General features: G+C 48.6%; 1 protein-coding gene across 2 annotated transcripts in view; it reads left to right on the top strand.

Annotated features, from left to right (window-relative positions):
• The window catches only part of Snx31 (sorting nexin 31), a 46,705-nt gene that overhangs the window by 4,922 nt on the left and 20,694 nt on the right, over window positions 1-21,089 (top strand). For both annotated transcript variants that reach the window (XM_052160807.1, XM_052160806.1), the window contains exons 3-10: window positions 3,771-3,885; window positions 5,110-5,174; window positions 9,638-9,748; window positions 11,424-11,514; window positions 13,476-13,563; window positions 15,993-16,062; window positions 18,418-18,510; window positions 20,376-20,579. In XM_052160807.1, coding sequence (XP_052016767.1) covers window positions 3,771-3,885; window positions 5,110-5,174; window positions 9,638-9,748; window positions 11,424-11,514; window positions 13,476-13,563; window positions 15,993-16,062; window positions 18,418-18,510; window positions 20,376-20,579 — 837 coding nt within the window. The remainder of the gene's footprint in view (window positions 1-3,770; window positions 3,886-5,109; window positions 5,175-9,637; window positions 9,749-11,423; window positions 11,515-13,475; window positions 13,564-15,992; window positions 16,063-18,417; window positions 18,511-20,375; window positions 20,580-21,089) is intronic.

Below are 21,089 nucleotides of genomic sequence, written 5' to 3'. Positions count from 1 at the left end.
TACTCTTAGGAAGGACATCACTGTGCACAATGTATCCTTAAGTTAAGGAATGGGAATTTATGTTTCCTGTTCACACACATTATCTGGAATTCTTCTACACAAGAGACTGGCCTGTTCTCGCCTACTCATTTATTCAGTGATTTAGTTAGAGTCACGAACGGTGGGTATTTGACTTTGGGTTATCTATCAGTGTTGCTTCGTTTTATTGATCCGGTTGTCTGAGCTTTAGCCACAGGAGTGCTTCACCTGGCTCCCATGTCTCTTTTACATTCAGTCATTGAACACGTGCTTACTTTCTGATGGTCTGGGCTCTGTCTTACAATGAGGAATTTCTCTGTGGACCTGTGGCGGCGTTCAGTGAGGAATGAGATGCAGGTCTGGGGGTAGGTGTTGCTACAGTGTTGCTTCCAGGCCTTCCATGCAGAGCTAGGCAGTAGACACCATGTGCAGTAGCCCAGGCTTTTCTCCACAGGTTTCTACGAGTGTTCATTCACATTAGTTCCTCCTCTTACTGCTGCGATAGAAGTTGTATAGAAACAATCTAAGCCGCAGGGCTCATTACAGCTCCAGTTTCGTAGGGCCTAATCCATCACAGAGTGAGGACACTCAGGATGATGAGAACACCAAGTCGGGACTTGCCACGTGGGCCATCACAGGCCACACCACAGTGTGTCTAACCCTCGGTGCCATTCCTAGTGACCTATTGCTGCCAGCCAGCCCCTATACCCAAAGGACCTCATGGAAAATACCACCATCTCAAGTTTGGGTGCCAGCGGGGGCCATTGCACGCCCAATCATGCAGTGTTTGTATCTTTGTTATACTAAACAGGAGTTCATAGTGAAGTGTTTACGTGGGCCATTTTAGTCTCCTGCTCTTATGTGTATAATATCGTAAAAAGGTTCCTTGTCACCAGAGCCGTGGGCAGGGGAGTACTGAGTAGGTAAAGCATACATTTTAGAGCAAACTCGGGCCTCTGATATCCGACCTGCACCCTCCACTCACGTGTTTCATGGCTTGAATCTATACGCTACGTAGCGTGAGAATGAGTTCACACGCCCACGGGAAACAGCGTCATCAACAGTACAGTGCTTAAGCGCAGTGGATTTTTGTGCTTTCTTCTCGTGGATCTTACACACATCTGTCCTGGATTATGCCATTGCTCCCCCTCCCTGCTTCCAGGAAGGTCGTGTGGCCAGCGAGAGTCTTCTGTCACGCGCTGTGCCATCCTGAGATCCTCCAGTCAAGCTTGTGCTATACAGTTTAGCGTGCCTGGGTGAGTGGGGAGGGCTGTGCCCGGATGGGTGTGGATACACTGGCACAAGAAGCTTTTTTGCCCTAAAATGTGTACTTTACCTATTCAGTACTCCCCTGTCCCATAGCTCTGATGACAAGGGACCTCTTTACTATATTTATATTTTTACCCAATGGAATTCATAAAGCTGCTTTTCCAGGCCAACTTCTTTCATGTAGTGACCATAGATACATATAGATACATGTCTGTATCTTTGTGTTTCATGGATGAGCACTATTCTATTGTAGGAAGGGGATCATTAGTTATCCGTTCATATTGTGAAGGGCATCTTTTTTACCAGGGTTCCAGATAAAGCAGTTTTGAGGGGGTTGTTTGTTTGCTTTTTGAGACAGGATTTCTCTGTGTAGCCCTGGCTGTCTTGAAACTCGCTCATTCTGTAGCCCAGGCTGGCCTTGAACTTAGAGATCTACCTGCCTCTGCCTCCTGAGTGCTGGGATTAAAGGCCTATGCCCCACCACCCAGTTACAAGCATATTTTTTAAACACTTATTTTCTTGTGTGTGTGTGTGCAGGTGCCCTTGGAGGCCAGAAGAGGCTGTCAGAACCCCTGCTACTGGAGTTACAGGAAGTTGAGACCTATCTGATGTGGTGCTAGAAAATGAACTCAGTCACTGGAGGAGCAGCAAGTGTTCTTAAGAGCTGAGTGCACGCGGTTTGTGTGAATGTAGTCATTAAATGAGTTGAGTAAATTGTTTCAAGTGTGATTGCTGGTTTCTCGTGTAAGACTGTGCTTAACACCGTAAGAAATTACAAAATTGTCTTCTTACGAGGCAATAATATTGTATATTCTCTGCAGGATATGCTTTTAAAATTTAAATCACAAAAATAAATGCTGGCATCAAATATGGGTTCTCTAGGAACTGAACAACAGCCAACCAACAAGCAGTACAAAGCCAGGATTTGTTCACAGTCAGATAGTTAATAACCCTTCTATATTCAGACCACCTTTTGACTGGTAGACATTTCTGTGCCAATAGAGACGCTGTATACATGCTCTGTCCAATAGCAACTTGCCATGTGTCACAATCAAACACTTGGAATGTGGTTTGTACGACTTAGAAACTAATCTAAAGTTTTTATCTCATTTAAGTAATTTAAGTATAAATATACTTACAAGTTCCTTTTCACGAAAGCTATAGTTGTGTAAAGGTAAAGCCATCAGTTATATTAAATGCACCCACACAGGGTCTAGGTCCTTGGAATGCTTTTGCCTTTGGTGTGGGTTGTGAGATGCCACTGAGGAGTTTGAGCAAGGCAGTGTGAGGAGTCCACTTACATTCTCGAAGTATTACTGGAGATGCTGTGTTCGAAATAGATAGGAGGTCACTAAGAGAAGCAGAGAGACCGCTTAGAAGGCTGTTCTCAGAACCCAGGAGCTGGAAGGCAGGAGCTTGCACCGGCTCTGTGAACTGCCAGATAGACACAGTGGTCTTGGCAAAGGCGACTAAGGTTAAACAGAAGTTTAAGGTCTTGTCTGTTTGTGGCCTGCTTTCCCTTGCCGGGTTCAGCTGGTTTCAGTCTTTAAGCCGTGGGCTCTGGTAACAGGTCTCAGCCCCTCTGCCTCCCAGGTGCAATGCTAACATCTGAGTGGTTTCCTTTACTAAAGCAATAATAATTATTATTAAGTTGTGTGTGTGTGTGTGTGTCCCCGCATGAATGTAGGTGCCTGCAGAGGTCAGTGGGCGGATCCTTCTTGTAGCTGAGTTATAGGCAGTGGTGAGCTGCCTGCAGGGTGGTGGGAATAAACCTGAGTCCTCTGTAAGAGTTCATGAGGATTAGCTTCTGTACCACCTCTCAGCCCCTGGAAGTTATTCTTCTATATCTTCCATAAACGTGATCACCACCATAGCGCTCAGGTCTGTATGGTAGGAGGAGGAAAGGGCCTGTTTGGACTTTATGTCAGCCTTATAGGACATCTGTAATTAGCACCACCCCATAGAAATGACACAGAAGGCACAATTTAAGTTTAGGTGGCCACCTTAATTAGAGTAGAAGGAGCCAAGAATGGTAGCCACAGCTTTAGTGTGACTTAGAAGTCATCTAAGGAGGATCTCTATGAGTTTGAGGCTAGCCTGGTCTACATGGTAAGTCCCAAAACAGCCAGGACTACAAAGTGAGATAATTCAAAAAATAAAAAATAATGATCTAAAAAAAATAATCATCTGACTATAATCTCTGATCTTTCATATATAAAATTTAAGGAAACACATGTTATAAATACACCCCAGCATCACCAAAGCAGGACTGAAGGTGGCGCTCTGGGCTGTTGCGGGGCGGCTATGGAATGCACACTGAAAGATATTCTTCCCCAAGACACTCACAGCCCCTTTCCCTTCCTTTGGCCACCGACAAGGTTCATTTTATGTTTCTGATTAAATCAGGTGCTCTAAGGTAAGGCTTTGTGCCTCACCAGCCCTACATTAGTGTCTCAGGGTGACTGTGTCTTGGCACCTTTCAGCTGCGACGGGTGTTTGGAAACTGCCTGCCCCCTTTCCCACCGAAGTACTATCTGGCAATGACGACCGCTATGGCCGAAGAGAGGAGGGACCAGTTGGAACGCTACCTGCAAACTGGTATGTGCTTGAAGTCTGTTTTATAGCTTTATTGCAACAGAAGTTCCTCATCACAAACACCATCAAACCATCACCGTCATCTAGTTTTGGGGACATCATCCCGACAGGAGACTTCATGTCCGTTGGCAGTGATGTCTGTGACTTTAATTTTTCAAACCCTATTTTTAATGATGGTTCTTAAATGCTTTACCTCCCTTCTAGCCCACCACCCACTACCTTAGTGGGAAAGAAAGGATATGGGGGAAGAGGGGAAGAAGACCTGTTTAGAAAGGTTCTTTGGAGCAACTCCTGTCTGCATTGTCTGGGAATGGCAGTTCAGTTCACAGGTCAGCAGCCATAGCTCCATCCACTCGCAAACACTTCACAGATACACCAGCAGTCCAGCTCAGTAGCATTGGGATAGCAAACACGAGTCAGCAGCCGTGGCACTACCAAGCAGAGACAGCCAGGCCTCAGCCTCAGCATGAGTCAGCAGGAGGGCCCAGGGCCAACAGGAATGCCAGGAAAAGTTCTTGGCTGTGCCTCTCTCAGAAGCGAAGATCAGTGAAGACGAAAGATTAACAAGCGTTTAGCTCTGCAAGCAAGGTGAGCTCAGCCTCCGTCCCTGCCCGTCGAGTCCTTTCATCCTCCCTCCAGACATCACGTGTCCTCCACGGGTCTCGCCTTAGCACGTGAGTCTGTCTCAGTTGACATCCTCTGTCGGTCAGCCCGAATCTGTGGAAGCTTCAAGAAACTATGGCGCACCACCACAAGTGTTTTGGTGCATTTCTCTTCATGGAGTCTGGACAAATGCAGCTCCACTATGCAGACCAGTACGTGTGATGTCAGCAGAGCTCCTACCATGGGAATTCAATTGGTTCTTTGAGCAGACTTAAAATTTTCAGATTACCAAATGTCTCATTAAACTGACTGTCTAGACCCAGCCAGCGATAGGTTTTCGCTTCTTGTGATAGTTTTGTCGTCGTCCCAGAGGGTAACAAGGTGACTTCTGAGCAGCATGGGCGGCTGGAGTAGAGTGGGGCTCCTGCAGCACCACAGCCTGAGTTGGCTTGATGGTCTCACACGCCAAGGCCACCTCGAGGGGGCGGACTGTCTGTCGTCTTGCATTGAGAATGTTCCCTAACATCCTGGAAGGCCTCCCCAGCCGGGATCTCAGAGTTCCTGGGAGATGCAGTTGACAGGCCTCAGCCTGTGCTCACTGGGTCTGCTTTCCATGTCTTTCAGTGACCGCGGATGCCCGGGTGACAAGGAGTGACGTCTTCACTGAGTTTTTAACACTGATGCAGCTGGTAAGCTTGTCTTCCTTACTGAAGCTGTCATCCCTCCATGGTCTGTCTGTTTCCCAGGTGCACACGCGTTCCAGAACTTGGGTAAATGGGATTCATTTCTAGTAGGAAGCTGGAGGCTGCTTCCTGTGAATCCTACCGGGGAGCTGCAGTATGTCTCAGACTTCAGTTCACAGTTTGAGCCGATACCTTGTTTCGTAACCTGGGTGTCTCACATCCTCATGCTGGTCCCCAGAAAGGAAGAGACTGGGCTGAAGGTTTAGCAAAGCGTACGCCTCGCTGTCTCTTACCTAGAAGCTTCTGCCCACTCCAGTCAGCAGCCCAGACCCAGCCTGGTGGTGTGAATCTGGCTCGGGAGGGAGGCCGCAGTGGTCAGATTTTATTTCTGTGACTCGGGGTGATACACTCAGTCTCTTCTCCTCCCCTCCCTCCCCTTTCTTTTTCTCCCCCTTCTTCTCTTGCTTTCTCCATTCTACCCCCCCTCCATTTCCCAGGCCCCACTCTCCTTTCTTTTCTCTTCTTTGCGACTGTGCTCACTGGGCCACAGGCTGGCCTTGAACTTGCAATCTTCTTGCAATCTTCTGCCTCCCACCTGCTGGGATCACAGCGGCAACATCACTGGGTTTGTTTAGCCTCTTTACATACCAGTTTCTGCAGCTGAAAATGGGGAGCAGAGCTCTGCCTTTTGGGGTTGCTTTGAGGGTTAAACCAAAACTGCCTGGCAGTCGCTGGAGGCCCCGTGCTCACGAAGGGGGTCAGCACCCTTGTGGCTGAAGCTAGGCCTATTTATTTCCTTTTCTGGGTCCTGCTGGAAGGCAGGTTTTAGTGACCACATAGTGACCACGTATCTCTTGTGATGGCCCCTGAGCTGAGCTCTTGGCTTGGCTGAACCCCGAGACAGCTCGAGTGGAATGGGCTGTGTCCTCTGCTTTCTGCGTCGTGACTGGGTCCATCTCACTATGCTGAACAGACTCTCAGAGTGTCCTGGACTCAGGCCTGGGACTCTTGCAATTTTTAAAGATGGTTTTTCCTTCCGATGTTTCCACCTTAACTCCAGAAGGAGCTCAAGGCAGAGGTGTCTTCCTCCTAAAGGTGCCCCCACCCTCACCCCGCACCTTTTTTCAGGGCTGAGGACTGAACCCAGGTCCTTGTGGTTGCTAGGCAACAGTCTGCCACTGAGCTAAATCCCCAACCACTTGAACCTGTCCTTAAGAGAGGTTTATATTAAAATTTTGAAAAGGAAATTAAGTTTGAACTGGGAGGGTTGTCCTATTATGCGTCACGTCTTGTTTCTCTCATATCTTCTACATTAAACCAATATGTGTTTAAGGGGTGGCTGTCCACCAGGCCTCCCCTAGAGACACAGAGGCACCAGTAAATGATGCCCAGGCTGGCTCGGGGACTCTGCTCACTTGGGGTGACAGAAACCTCTGTCCTGGGCCCTGTGCTGCAGTGGCCCATGTATAGAGACTTAGATCAAGCACTCTGGTGCATGGCCACAGTGCTGGAGAGTTTGCAACCTGTCCAGATGTTTCTCCACAGCCCCAGCACAGCATTGGTGGGCCCTGCTGTTTCCAGCGACTTTATGCCAATTTACCTGAATAAAGTCCACACATACTGCTGTTTCTATGAGGTTCTGTGAGGCCTAAGAGGAAGGACCATGGATGCTGTCATGGTTAGGGTTTGACAGAAACCATGACCAAGGCAACTCTTATAAGGGCAACATTTAATTGGGCCTGGCTGACAGGTTCAGAGGTTATCATCAAGGCGGGAACATGGCAGCATCCAGGTGGGCATGGTGCAGGAGGAGCTGAAAGTTCTACATCTTCATCTTAAGGCTGTTAGCAGAATACTTCCAGGCAGCTAGGAAGAGGGTCTTAAAGCCATGCTCAGTGACACACCTACTGCAACAAAGCCACACCTCCTAATAGTACCACTCCCCGGGCCCAGCATGTATAAACCATCACAGTTGGGAAGGTGTTCTAAAAAAGGTGCTGTCTGAGCTGGTCCTGAAGGTTTCCAGAGCAGGCACGATGGAGGGTATCTGTTCTCTAGCTCTCCTCTCATTGGGTATGAAAATCACAATAAATCTCAAGGTGTGTTTGTGGGGCTCAGAGATGGCGCTTGTAAAAGGAAAGCAGGAATTGGTTCCCATGGCCTGTGGGTCTGCATCTCACGGTTCCCAGGTCTCAGGCTGACGGCCCACTGGAGCTGGGTGATGGTCTGAGCTCTCACAGAGAGCTTGCCCCGCTGCGCTGCCGAGATAAGCAGGGGTGTGGGTCTTCCAGGGCGGAGAAGCTCACCAAGCAGGCACGAGGTGGATTTGCTGCCTGGATATTTGCACTGCCTTTGATAAGTGTGCTGTCTGCCACTTCTTAGTGCTTAAGGCCAGATGATCACATGGTCCCTTCAGGGCTCAGGGCTGGAGAGTGTGAGGAAGGTTCCATCTAGGACAGTAAAACCCTAGCTGCAAAAGTGAAAGAGGGTTTGACCCTCTGCTTGGGGCACGGGGGCTCCTGCACCCTCTTATTTCTCATTCTGTGAGGAAAGGCGTGTTATCTTGGGTTGACCTGCTTCTAGTAAGCAGAAGATCTGGATCCAAACCCTCAGAGCCTGGACTTGGAGCCTCTGAACCTTTGTGTTGCTGAGTGTTTCTGGAGGATGCAGCTCCCTGTGCCTCGTGTAACCATCCCTGGCTTGTGTATCCAGGACTCACTCCCCAACTGACCATGCCCTAGATTTTTGTTTCATGTATACTTTAGAAACAAAGGGATTTTGAAAAGGCAAAGCTGGAGTCTATAGACCGAGGACCTCTTCATGTTCCTGCTTGACAAACCTCAGTGGCCCAGGAGCCATGGGAAGTAGGTTTGAAGACCAAGAAGGCCAAGGAGGTGTTAAGAGAGGCTTCTGTGCCCCAGGAACTAAAGGCAACTTCCTTATTTAGGCAGTTTGCCCCGCTGGGTTATTGTTGAGGATACCAGGGAGCCATGAGGTCTTTGTTCCCAGAAGCCACGGGGCCTCCGGTTCCCAAGCAGAGAAATTACAGAGTGCATTGTGGAAGCAGCAGAAGTGTAGCAGATGTGAGGGCATGACTGAGCTTTCTTGGATCAACTACCTCAGGAAGGAACACAGAAAACTTATGCTTCTCCACCGTACAGTCTTGGAGGTGCTACGGATCAAACCTAGAGCTTTATGCCGTTGAGACAGGAATGCTGGCTAAGTGGCTGGCACCTTCTCGGCTCCTTTTTGTAGTATCTGTCACCACTAACTGAAATCAATGTGACTTTCTTCCCAATCCTGCCTCTGACAACAGGGAAGCAATAATCGCAGCACCTGAGTGTCTGTGATGAGTTCTGCTCCTCTTCCTCCAGCGTCCCCTCCTGAGCCCTTACCATACCCTCTGAGGTGGACCGCATTGCTCGCCTTACTGTGGAGCTGAAGGAGTGAGGTAGAGAGAGGGAAACATTCAGTCCAGGTTTACACAGGGTCACAGGCCAGGGAGAGCTGAATCTCCACAGGACGCCACAACAGTGGAGTTGAGAGAACTTCCAGGGCACTGAAGACATGGGGGTGCTGGCATGAGAGACCCCACAAACCGTGCCTTAAGTGTCTCTTCCGTTGAGCTCATTCCCAGACATCTCCTTTATAATGTGCTGGCAATAGTAAGGGAAGTGTTTCTCCAGACTCTTCAACTCCTTCTAGCAAACCGTGGAGACGGAGTGTGAGTCCCGAGACCCTACAGAATTTGTAATAAGCTGAGAAGAAAACTGGGTAGTCTGGACTTCCCAGGCGTCTGCAGTAGGGCAATCTCGTGCAGAGACTTTAATTCACGGTGTCTTTTACGAGTGCAAGGCAAATCATGCCAGCACTGAGCTGAATTTCCGGGTGCCCGTCTGGTGTTCAGGCTTTGGGAAATTCAGTTAGGTAACATGGTGCATGCCTTTAATCCCAGCACTCTGGAGGCAGAGGCAGGTAGCTCTCTGTGAGTTCCAAGCCAGCCTGGTCTACAGAGAACGTTTCAGGACAGCTAGAGCTATATAGTGAGACCCCGTCTTAAAAAGGTGTGGGGTGAGGATGGAGTTGGTTGCTGTGGGAAAAGCCCCACCCATGAGTATGCCAGAGAGCCAGAGCTTTAATGTACTTAGACACGTCTAAAGTGAGTTAATTCAGAGTTTACACAGCAAGATGTGGATGATTTTTGTCAAAAGATTTTTTTTTCCTTCCAAAATGGATGCTCTACTATTTATTTGGAAGCAGTTCAGACCTCACACTATTGCTCTGCCTTGGCTCCTTTCCAGAGCCCCCTTCACCTCTGCTCCGTCCCACAAGAGGACCTCCATTAAACCTCTGCCCTGGGTATTGGTTCACTTCAGGTACCATCTCCCTGCACACAGTGGGGACAGGCAGGGAGTGCTAGCCCTCTCTATAGTGAGTGTGGAAACTGACACCTGTGCTTTTATTTATAGCAGACACTGAATATCAGCGCCCAGAATGTCGAGCTGGCTGTATTCCTGCCTGACGGAAGGAGCATCAAGATGGAAGGTCTGACTTCAGATACAGCTGAAAGGGTTCTGGAGGTAAACGTTGTTTAGCTCCAGCTCCTAGAAACAGCTCTTATGAGGCAGAGACTTGGATGTACTGAGATTGCCCTCCAGGAGTTCCTTGCCAATTATTTTACTCTGTGGATGATATATCTGCAGAGGTGCTGTATGTAAATCACCCCAAACGGGAAAACTCACTGAGGAAGCCAAGGTATAGCCCATCCTCAGGATCCTCCTCGATTTTAACCTTCCTGAGATCTCTGAGGGTTTTGCTAAGGTTGTTGGCTACCTCTCTGGCATCTACCAGGCTGGACCCTGGCCATATGCAGAAGGCTGTCTCAGGATGCCACATGTGTGTGAGTGGGAAGGGGGGCAGTGCCTGGCAGAGTCTAGAACAGCCATACCCAAGAGGGCAGAGGCAGGCCTTGCCTGGCGGAGAGTGGCAGGGGATTTCTTGAAGACTCTTCTCACACACAGGAAGCCCTAGAAGCCATGTCCAGAAGGTCTAATGCCGAGCTCCAAGGGCCTGACCTGAGTCATTTTGATGATGACAAAGATATAAGACCCTAGAGAATTCTCTCTGCTTCAGATATGGCCTTCAGCAGCTCTGCCTCCTTGGCCTTGTCCCTCTGCCTAGCTGGGCTGCAGGGGGAATGCCGTCTTCCCAAGCCAAGCCTTACACGTGTAGACTAGGTGGAGGAGAGTGGGGGAGAGCCATGGCCTGCGGTCCCGCTGAGGAAAAGTGAATGGAGGTACATTTGTGTGGGGGTTTTGTTGTTGTTTTTGGAGACCACATTTTAGTAGTAAGCATAAAAGCACAGATGTTATGATTTCAAAGAGGAACATCCTGGACCTGGAGTTGGGGGTCTCCATGAAGCTATGGTTGCTGTAAGTTACATTTAATGGCTTACACTGGACCAAAGTCACAGCAAATCATACTTGACCACAGCAGGAAGCATCACAGAGAAGTTGGTCTGTCAAACGGGACACCAGCATGTGCCACTGAGTACTGCGAGTGCCTTTGGCTTGGTGCACACAGGAGGGCAAGCCTCACAGATAGATTCCAGAAAACAGATGTTTGTGGAGAGAATGCTGCTGTCCTCCATCAGACAATAAACTCTAGGACAGTCCAGGACATGTGTCCACACCCAAGGCGGGACAGCCAGCCTCCGTGGGGCCCAGTTGACCCTGACTTTGCCTTCCTTCACTCTGACTTTCTGTCTTCCTAAGATTTCTAAAGCCAATGTTTTGTCGGCTACTTCTCTCAATGGCCCACAGAGACAGGTTCAGGGAGGATGGCTCTGCTTCAGCTCATGGTCTGGAGGGCGCCTCCGCCGTGGTGAAGCTCATGGTGACAGGGACACACAGCTGTGACTCCTCATAGACCAGCAGGCCAGAAGTAAAGCTGGCCTAGAACCTTGAGTTCCAGCCCTGTGAGTTACAATAGCATCATGGCCAAAGTGTCCATAATCTCCAAATTCAGTGCTTCCTGCTGGCTACCAAGAGCTTATGACCCAGCAGAGGCCATTTCAGAGTCAAACCGTGACAAGTATTGAGCCATTTCTAGACTCCAGACGTTTCTTTGCATGTCTGCTGGCCTGCAAAAGCATTTGATGTGCAGTTGGTGTGCCGCAGACCCTTGCAGCCGCCACCACGGCCCCCAACGATGGCTATTGGCCCAACTTTCCCTCTCTGCTTGTTCCTGGTTAAGGTGATGGCGCACAAACTGGGACTGCACCCGGAGCTGGTGGGCTACTTCGGCCTCTTCCTCATCCGGCCTTTCCCGGAGGGCAAGCTCTCTGGTAAGACAGAAAAGGGGAACCCAGGAATTAGACAGGTGTGAGCAGGGGCTTGGCACTGAGGTATGGAAAATATCCACAGAGGGCCTGGCCACCCTTCAGATTGTGGTCACCCATGGCTTAGTGACTAGCTATCCCACAGCCTCCTGGTTGATGGGGTGCTAGACCAAAACAGACATCTCACAACCACACTGTGCCTCTTTGTTAGGGAACATTCGCTCTGGTGCGTGGATAGTAAATGAGTGCTTGGGTTCTTTTTAAAGATTCCAACAGTACAGTGAGAGACGGCAGCCCAAGTGGCTTTGCTTTCCTTCCACTGCAGTCTAGATGACGCAAGGCCTTTAAAGCTGTGGGAGGCGGTTTGCAGTTAGATAGCAAAGGACTCGGGGTAGGTTGGGCTCTAGGGGCTCCTGGGTCCTGGCACAGCTCTGGGCACCTCTAGACCTATCTCTTTATCTGAACCTCAGGGTAAAATATCCTACCCAATGGACTGGAATTTGATGAAGATAAAATATTGAATTTGGGGGAGGTATGAATTTCAGAAAGTTAAAAATACACACATGCAAGACACCATTTTTGTTCTCCCTCCCACCAACAGTATTGCCTTACCTTTTCATTTGGAAGCTGTTTGTAAACTGTGCATGCTCATTAACTGGCTAAGACGGCCTGTCCTGAGTCTGCTATTCCAGAACACACATTTACGCTTTTCACGGTGTCAGAATTTATGGAATGACACTGAATTCACAAGGTGCAGCAGTTTGCTGGGTTATTCTGCCTACTTGGGTCTTAATTACTAGTATTTTTTATTCTGTATATTAATTATTAATATTAACTGTCACATCATACAGCAGAGAACACAGTTAATACATCTCTGCATTTGTCTATGTGTGGTTTCCATAATGAATATAAGTTAAAGAGAGGGTATCAGAGGTGGCAGAAGCCAGTAACAGAAATGCCATAGAGTCAGCATTGTCAAGATGGGACACGCGGACTGGTGGCAGGGAAGAAGCGGTTGCAGTAGAGATCAGGCCTCAGGAGAGATGGGGTTTCCAGTAAAGGTGTAGTGGGCCGCAGAGAAGGAAGGGCAGAACCCTCCAGAGCAGAAACGGAAGTCCAGGCCCAAGTGGGCGAACAGAAGGTGTGGCCCGGCAGACAGCAGCAGCACATGGACTCCATCAGCACGGGGAATGGAGGTGTGCTTACGACAGTTAGCTGGGGGTTCCTGGGACTGCCTTGCTGCACACGCAGGGCTTCAGAAGACAGGTTGCTGTCACAGAGAGAGGAGGCATTAATCACTTGATGGGATCCAGGTAAGGGAGTTCACCCTTTCCTTGGTCTGGTGTGTACAGAAGTTTGGAGCCTTGTCTTCCCAGTATAATTTTAATAAACCCATATGCATCTACAGTCTCAGGTCATCCTACTATGAAGAATAAGTTATTTATCAGTCTGTTCTGGGTGGCTGATGAAGACAGGTGTGTGTGTGTGTGTGTGTACCGTCAAACCACCAGCAAAAGGCTGCACAATGGACTTCCCAAGGGCAAAGCACAGCGAAAAGAACAGTTTTGCACAGTGTGGGTCATGCAGAGCAGAGCTAGCCTGACCTTTTTTTTCCAAGATTGATTTATTTTATGTATATGAGTACACTGCAGCTGTACGGATGTTGTGAGCCTTCATGTGGTCGTTGGGGATTGAATTTAGGACCTCTGCTCGCTCTGGCTAACCATGCTCGCCAGTCCCTGCTTGCTCCGGCCTAAAGATTTATTTATTATTATATGTAAGTTCACTGTATCTGTCTTTAGACACACCAGAAGAGGGCATCAGATCTCATTATGGATGGCTGTGAGCCACCATGTGGTTGCTGGGATTTGAACTCTGGACCTTTGGGAGAGCAGTCAGTGCTCTTAACCGCTGAGCCATCTCACCAGCCCATAGCCTGGTCTTCATGCTGCCTTCTCCCTGTCTAGTGGTGAAGAAGCTGGCCGATTTTGAACTGCCTTACGCTAGTCTTCAGAGTTCTGAAATGGAAAACTGTAAGATCGGACTCAGGAAGTGGTAAGTACCTGTAGCATCAGAAGCCACAGTGGGTCTGAACTTACCTGTGTCTCCGCAGCCCGAGAAACAGGTGTGCGTGTGTAGGGAATGGAGATTTGAAAGAAAAACTGGCAAGACGTTCCCGAGCGTGGCTTTGCTCTGGGCTGGGTGACAGCTGTCGTAGCTGAAGGAGTCCCTGATAATTCCAGGCAGGTCTGATGACTGCTGGACTGTGCTCTGCCTGGAAGGAACAGGGGCCGATTCCGGCAGTCTGCACTGAATTCTCCCCTTCATGCGTGCGGCTCACATTTCTAAGGCATATGTACCTTGTAGGAATGTGGGCCACCCACATTCCTAGATTAAAAGGACACAAGTGTCCCTGCAGAAAATGCTGCTATTTTCCTGGGAAGGGGAGTCTGACCAAGAACAAAAGTACACAGAAAATCACAGGGCAAGTGATTCCAGCCCCGGCCCACAGGCTCAGCCCCCAGCTATTACTGTGAGTGTGGAATTGCTGCTTGAGGTGGCTTTGTCCAGTTTTCTCTGTAATCTGAGGATACAAACTTTAAAAAAAGACCCCTTGGCGTCTTAGGGTTAGTGATCTCCCACTGGGTCTCGCTCGTGGCTTTGAATGGGAAGGGATAATCCAGGCTGCTCAGAAACACTGGAGCAGTCATTAGAACCATGCGGCTTGAGTACCTGAGCAGGAGGAGAGGACCTTGCTTCCATTTTCGGGCTTAGACAATAACTCCCCTGGTACTGCTTCCAATACTGTGTCTGAGTGTGGCAGTCCCTAGAGGCAGAGGACACAAGCTAAGTTCCAGCTTGTCAAGTTTTGTGAGCTCCCTAAGCCTCGGTTTACATCTTGTAAAATGGAAGAATAATCGTCCTAGGACTATTGTGAAAATTAAAGCAATCCCGAATACTCAGTGAAATCTGGCCCTGCTTGTTACAGTCCTTGGTAAGAACAGCAACAGCAACAATGACAGAAAGTCCCTGGGCTGAGACTTCAAGTTCACACTTTCCTGAGGGCTGGGGATCAAGAGTGTGGCCAGACTGATTCCTCACACCTGGCTTCGCTCATGAGTAGGAAGAAAAGAGTCACACCACTGCTGGGGCTGGAGCTGAGGGTGGGATTTCCACAAGGGAACAACACAACAACATGCTGGGGTGTCTAGCCCCCTCTCCAGAGGCAACAGGGAGGCCAGCTCCAAGCTGTGATAGGATTTGTCTTCATCCATTCTCTCAGTGCATCTCTCTAGTTTCATATGGTTCCCTCTAGATCAGAGGGTGTTGGCCCCGGCGGCTCAGAGCCCCACCCTAAAGGTGTCTCAGGCTGTCCAACTGTGATACTATTCTCAGCCACAGGAGCTTCCGAGGCTTGTGAACATTAGCTAAGGGGAAAGTTAGTCAGAACGTTACAGTTGCTTCTCTCCGCCGGAATGAGCTGGACCTTCAGATGCGTCCGGGTATGATCCAGTTCTCAGTGTGGTCACGCTGTTCTGCATCCAGTGCCTCCTCTCCTCTGTCTTCTCCGCTGCACGGCACCCACACCTCCTCTTGCCATTTCTGTCCTTCTCAGAGCGCCTCGGCTTACACACAGCCAATCTCTTTATCCTGGTGGTTCCGATCTGACAGACAGACATGGGTTCCCTGATATGTACAAGTCACTCTGCAGAACCCAGAAGGGCTTCTCTTAGGCTCGAGGGCTGGAGTCTTCCCATCTGGTGTCAAAACAAGATGATCAAAGCAGCAGTTGAGATAAACTGAAGTGCAGAGGAGGAGTGTTAGCACAGGCTGGGGCAGGGCTCAGGAAGAGCAGTCTGCAGAGCAGGCTCCCCGGGAAGGATGTGTCAGGGAAGGAGGGCGTGAGGCAGTGACCTTGTAGGAAAGCGGGGAGGAGGAGAGGGGGAGGGAAGCATGGACGGAATGCAGAGCTGGTGTGGGGGGCGGAAGGGATGGATGGGAGATGAATGGAGAAGGGAGCCGCAGGTGCCTCAGACATGAGCCGGTAAATGATCCAGTCCTCTGAGAGCTCAGGAAAAGTCTCACCGGGAGGACCATGGACCACGACGCGGGAAAAGGATTGGAAGCCAGGTGCGGGGTGCAGAGTGGGGTTGGGCAGGTGCGGGGTGCAGAGTGGGGAAGGCAGGTGTTATCCAGTGGGGAAGAGGAATGCACATCATTTTCCTAAAGCTCTCTCTCTCTCTCTCTCTCTCTCTGTGTGTGTGTGTGTGTGTGTGAGACCTTTACTCTGGAGCCCACCAGGTAAAAACTGGTCATATGGAGAAAACAGGACACAAAAGGAATAAAGAAAGAAATCAAAGGCTAGGCAAGTGGAGTGCTATTTTAGGAGAGAAGGGGACCCAGTTCCTGAGGGAAGGCCGTTGCTTCCCAGAACATCTGCCTGTGTCCCTAGGCCTATGTCAGCATGTCCTGTACTTGGGCAGGTACCTGGACCCGGCTGTGGACTCCGTGTTGATGGACTGCAGCGCAGCTAGAGACTTGCTGTACACGCAGGTGAGGTCGGCACTGGCCGCTGGGGTTGGAATTATGTGTATATGGAACAGGCAAGTCATGAGACAATCTAGAGAAGTTTCTGGGACTGGGATGGGCGGGGAAGGCCAACATCATTTACTGAGTGCCCTGAGTCAGGTTTAGGGAGGGAGCCAGGAGCAAGAGAAAGAATGTGCCTGTTAGTGTCAGGTTACACTAGTATTAACTCATAAGCAACAATAAACAAATAGAAAGAGAAAAGGGGTTGCATTCACTCACACACACACACACACACACACACACACACACACAGACACACACAGAGACACACTATAGACTTGGTCTCCATGGTATCTTTTTAGCCAATCAAAATTGAGGTGTTCACTTAGGGCTTTTACCTTATCACATTTCACACACTCTGAGCTGGGTTATATTTGTAATTTCTTCTCTCTCTCTCTCTCTCTCTCACTCTCTCTCTCTTTTTTTTTTTTGGTTTTTTTGGATTTGGGTTTCGCTGTGTAGCCCTGGCTGTCCTTGAACTCACTCTGTAGACCAGGCTGGCCTCAAACTCAGAAACCCGCCTGCCTCTGCCTCCCAGAGTGCTGGGATTACAGGCGTGCACCACCACTGCCCAGCTGTAATTTCTTTTTATTGCTTACATTTATTCCTTACAATGAGGACGCAGGTTTTGGTTCTGTTTCTTTTCTTTCACGTTGCTGTTATTTTGTTTTGTTTGTATTGCTTGGACTAGGGCTTCACTGTGAAGCCTAGGCTGGCTTTGAACTCTTGATTCGTCTGCCCCAGGCTCCTAAGTGCTGGAGTTAATCGACACGAGTCACTGTGGTGACTCTGGTTTGGAGTGTTTGTCGGGAACTATGAAAGGTTTGGGTGTAGACAGTGGTAACCGTTGAACAACATTGTATGTATATGAAACCACTCGATTGTATAGTAAGGATGGTTAGACGGAGACGGAGAGACGGCTCGGGGGTCAGAAGCACTTGCAGCAGGGCCCATGCTGTTCCCAGCACCCACGTGGAGCCTCAACTGTAATTTTAGTTTCAGGGATTTGACATCCTCGTTTGGTCTCCCTGGGCACTAGGCACACACAGGGTGTGCATACATACATACAGGCATACACACATACACAAGCAAGGCACGTGTGGTAGTGCATGTCTGTGAGCTCAGAACTGGGGAGATAGAGGCTGGGGGAATTAGGAACTCAACAGTTCACACCAGCCTGAAATTCCTGAGACCAATTATTTCAATTGGAGTCTGTTGCTACACTTGTTATAACTTAGCATTGTTTCATGAATAAATAGCGTAAGACTTTTCCTCATGGTGTTAATTATCCTAGATAACTTTGAAAGCTAGAATAACCTAGTATTTGATTATACACGAACTCAGCTTCCTATCTCAGGGTATCTTACAACGCTCTGCCTCACGGAGTAGCTGTAGATTTAGAGTCGAAAGCACAAGGACATCACCTGACACATTATCTTTCTGTGAGGCTGTACATATGTATATATGTGTTTGACATTTGGAAGTCCTTTGGGTCGATTGTCAATATTGATCTGAGGGTCTGCTTTTGGCGATTTTACATTTGTCTTACTGGTTTCTGTAAATGTTAACCCTTTGCCTGTTTTGACATCTGCTTTTTAGTTTTGTTTCTGGTGTTTTGTGTACAGAAAGCTGCATTTACATATAATTACTAATGATTATTTCTACATTCATTTTCTGCCATCATCCCTTAAAAGATAGTCCTTCCATGAAGATAAACATATTCATGTTTAATTTTCTACTTTAAAAAAGATTCATTTCTTAAAACCGTGTGCATGTGTGTGTGTGTGTGTGTGTGTGTATTCGTGTCTGTGTGTGGGTTTGTGCATGGAAGTGCCAGCGTCACAGGTGCCTGGGACAGAGGCTGACTTCTGGGCCTCTAAGGGCAGCGATGCTCTTACCCGCTAAGCTCCCTCCCACCCCTTCCCTGCCTTTCAACAAGGTTTTGTACTGTAATCCCTTAGGAAGTTGTTTGACCGGATGGCATGACTTTCTTTGCCAAGGATTCTAATTGTCCCAAACTGTGGAACAGTCTTTTCCAACTCAGTAATTTGATTGACCCTAAACCAGCTGTGGTGGTACTTTCTGTTAAGCAGGCACCTAGAAGGCTGAGACCAGAAGATCATGAGTTTGAGGCCAGCCTGACCCACGTAAAGAGTGCCCAATATTGAGACCCTGTCTCAGAACAAAGCAACAAAAAAAGCAATCTTTATAATCTGTCAGATCATTACGTAGATCCACTTGGGTCTAGGTTTTTAGCCCTTTATACAGATTAATTTATTTCTACTAAGGTTGATAATTATATAATTATGTTGTTTTAAGGCAGTGCAGGACATTGAAATAGAATGGATGAAACCCACGCAGGCTCAGAGGGAGGAATTAAAGGCGCTGCAGAAGACAGAGAATCAAACGAAGGTGAGTTAAGCTCATTACCAAGAGTGTTCCTTACGGTGAGCTGCAGACACACCCTAGGACCAGCTGTCACCATACTCATAACTCTCCAAGCACTGAAAGTGGAAGCAGCCATTCTATAATTCTATACTGATTCTATAATTAGTAACACACACACACACACACACACACACACACACACACACACACACACAGTCTTCGGCCAATTAATTTAGGTCCAATGCATTATTATCTAACTGCAGAGTATTCTCCTTTATGATTATGTTACACTTCCTCTTCTTGTGTGAGCTTCAGATTGTGGAACAGACATCTAGCCGGCAACACCTCACCTTGTGCACACATGCACGGAGACTGGACAGGAGAGGAATGAAATAACCCAGAGCAATTCGACTCTAAACCCAAGGTGAGCTCATTATAGCTCACGAGCCACTGTTGTTACAAATAAAGTTTTATTGGCACACAGAGGCGCTTATTTATGTGTGTCTATAGTAGTCACGTTTGTGCTACAGGGAAAGAGGTGTGACATTGTAGAGACAGTAGACCCTAAAGCCATTGCTGGAGAGCACATCTAGGACCTCACACATGTGGGCAAGCAAACACACTGAGCCCAACCCTCAGCCTCAATTATATATTTCTTTTAAATCTCTAAATGAAAATACGTAAGCATGCTATCCATGGCTATATGTGCTGAGTTAACATTTCAAGGTAGTTTGTTTTACATAAATGATTTGGGGTGTGTGTGTGTGTGTGTGTGTGTGTAATTGGTGGGAATGCTCACAGAGACCTGAAGAGGGCATCGGATTCTTTGGAGCTGGAGTTTCCTGTGAGCTGCCTGACCAGGGCGCTGGCAAGTGAACTCCTACCCTCCTTGGAGAGAATCAAGTGGTCTTACCCACTGAGCCATCTTTTAGCCTCAGATACAATGTTCTCAAGAGAATAGAGTTTTCAAATCCGTGCAGATTTCTATCCTCTGGTTTCTATGTGTTAGTACCTCTTCGTGAATGGCAAATGCCAAAAGCATTTGAGTAACTCGCTTACTCACTAACAGCAGCAGCAGATTCACCTTGAACCCGCCTCTTTAGTCCACAACAGTTAAGCGGTTATTGAATGTTTAAAACCTTTCCCTTCCTCCTTGCTTTGGTTGCTCCGGTGCCGGGGAGTGCGCTCAGTCCTTGTGCACACTGGCAGTGCTCTGCCTCCTGACTGCCCCCAGCCCGCAGACAAGAGTTGTGCTGAGAGGTGGATCAGCTGTGAGGAGAACCTGCAGCTCTTGCAGAGGACCCAGCTTTGGTCCGCACGTTGGTTCACCTCTATCCATAGCTCCCCCAGAGATCTGATGTCCTCTTCTGACCTGCACGGGGACACACATGATACGGAGGGCAAATCACTCTGGTGAGCTGGAGTCACGTCCACTCTTGTTTTTTCAACTCGACTCTTCATTCATTGCTTGAGTGTTTTGGCTCTAAGTACTTTCAACAGGAGCAGGGTCCGAAGTCAGGGTGGGGACAGGGCAGGACAGCTCCCGTGGCAGAGCACAGTGACCCTCCTAGGCCCTATTGTCTACACTGGGGGCCTCATTTGTGTGCTCCAGAATCCCGGGGGTTGCTGTGGGCCTATTCTATGGGTTTCACCAGCACACAACACACACAACACACACAGCACACACAGCACACACAGCATAGCACACACAGCACAGCACACACAGCACGCACAGCACATACAGCACACACTGCACAGCACACACAGCACACACAGCACAGCACACACAGCACAGCACACACAGCACAGCAGTCCTCTCCCTGCTGCAAGCTCTGTAACTGTGACAACTAGTCTCTTGCTTCCTTCTGTCCCCATCCACCTTGGAGCAGTTTTTGGAGCTGTCACAGGAAGTCCGGCACTATGGGTACATTCAGCTGGACCCCTGTACCTGCAACCACCCGGAACCTGGCTGTGGGGTCCAGCTTTCCATGGGCAACAATGAGATCAGCTGCCACATAACTCTGCCTAACGGCCAGACCCAGGACGTTGCTTTCCAGATGAGCGGAGTGAAGTGCTGGCAGGTCACGTTCCTCGTGAGTATCTGGGCCTTGCTTTGTCTATCACTTAAAGTCTCCTGCCGTGGCAGGTGGAGGTGCACACCTTTAATCCCAACACTCAGGAGACAGTGCAGGCAGATCTCTGAGTTCAAGGCCAGCCTAGTCTATAGAGCAAGCCCCAGGACTGCTGGGGCTACAGAGAAACCCTGTTTCAGAATAAATAAATAAATAAATAAATAAATAAATAAATGAATGAATGAATAAATAAATAAATAAATAAATAAATAAATATAAACTTTCCTTTTGTGATCTGAAAATTCTTCACTTTGGATGTCACCGTTGGGGCTTGCAGGAGAATCAGTACCTTGGGTGACAGGCATCTCAACGTAGCGGTAGGATATGCCTATGGTCAGTGCAGACTCCCTGTCATACCAGTCTTACCTTCTCACAGGCTTCCTTGTGGCTTGGAAGTTATAGTCAGGTATTGAGCACCTACTATGTGCTTAGTGTCACCAGAAATGGGGCCCTGCCCAGCAGAGCCCTTCT

The sequence above is a fragment of the Apodemus sylvaticus genome, chromosome 17 (assembly GCF_947179515.1).
Source record: "Apodemus sylvaticus chromosome 17, mApoSyl1.1, whole genome shotgun sequence".
Taxonomy (NCBI): domain Eukaryota; kingdom Metazoa; phylum Chordata; class Mammalia; order Rodentia; family Muridae; genus Apodemus; species Apodemus sylvaticus.
Note: the sequence above shows the minus strand (reverse complement) of the source record. Positions and strands in the feature narration are given on the sequence as shown.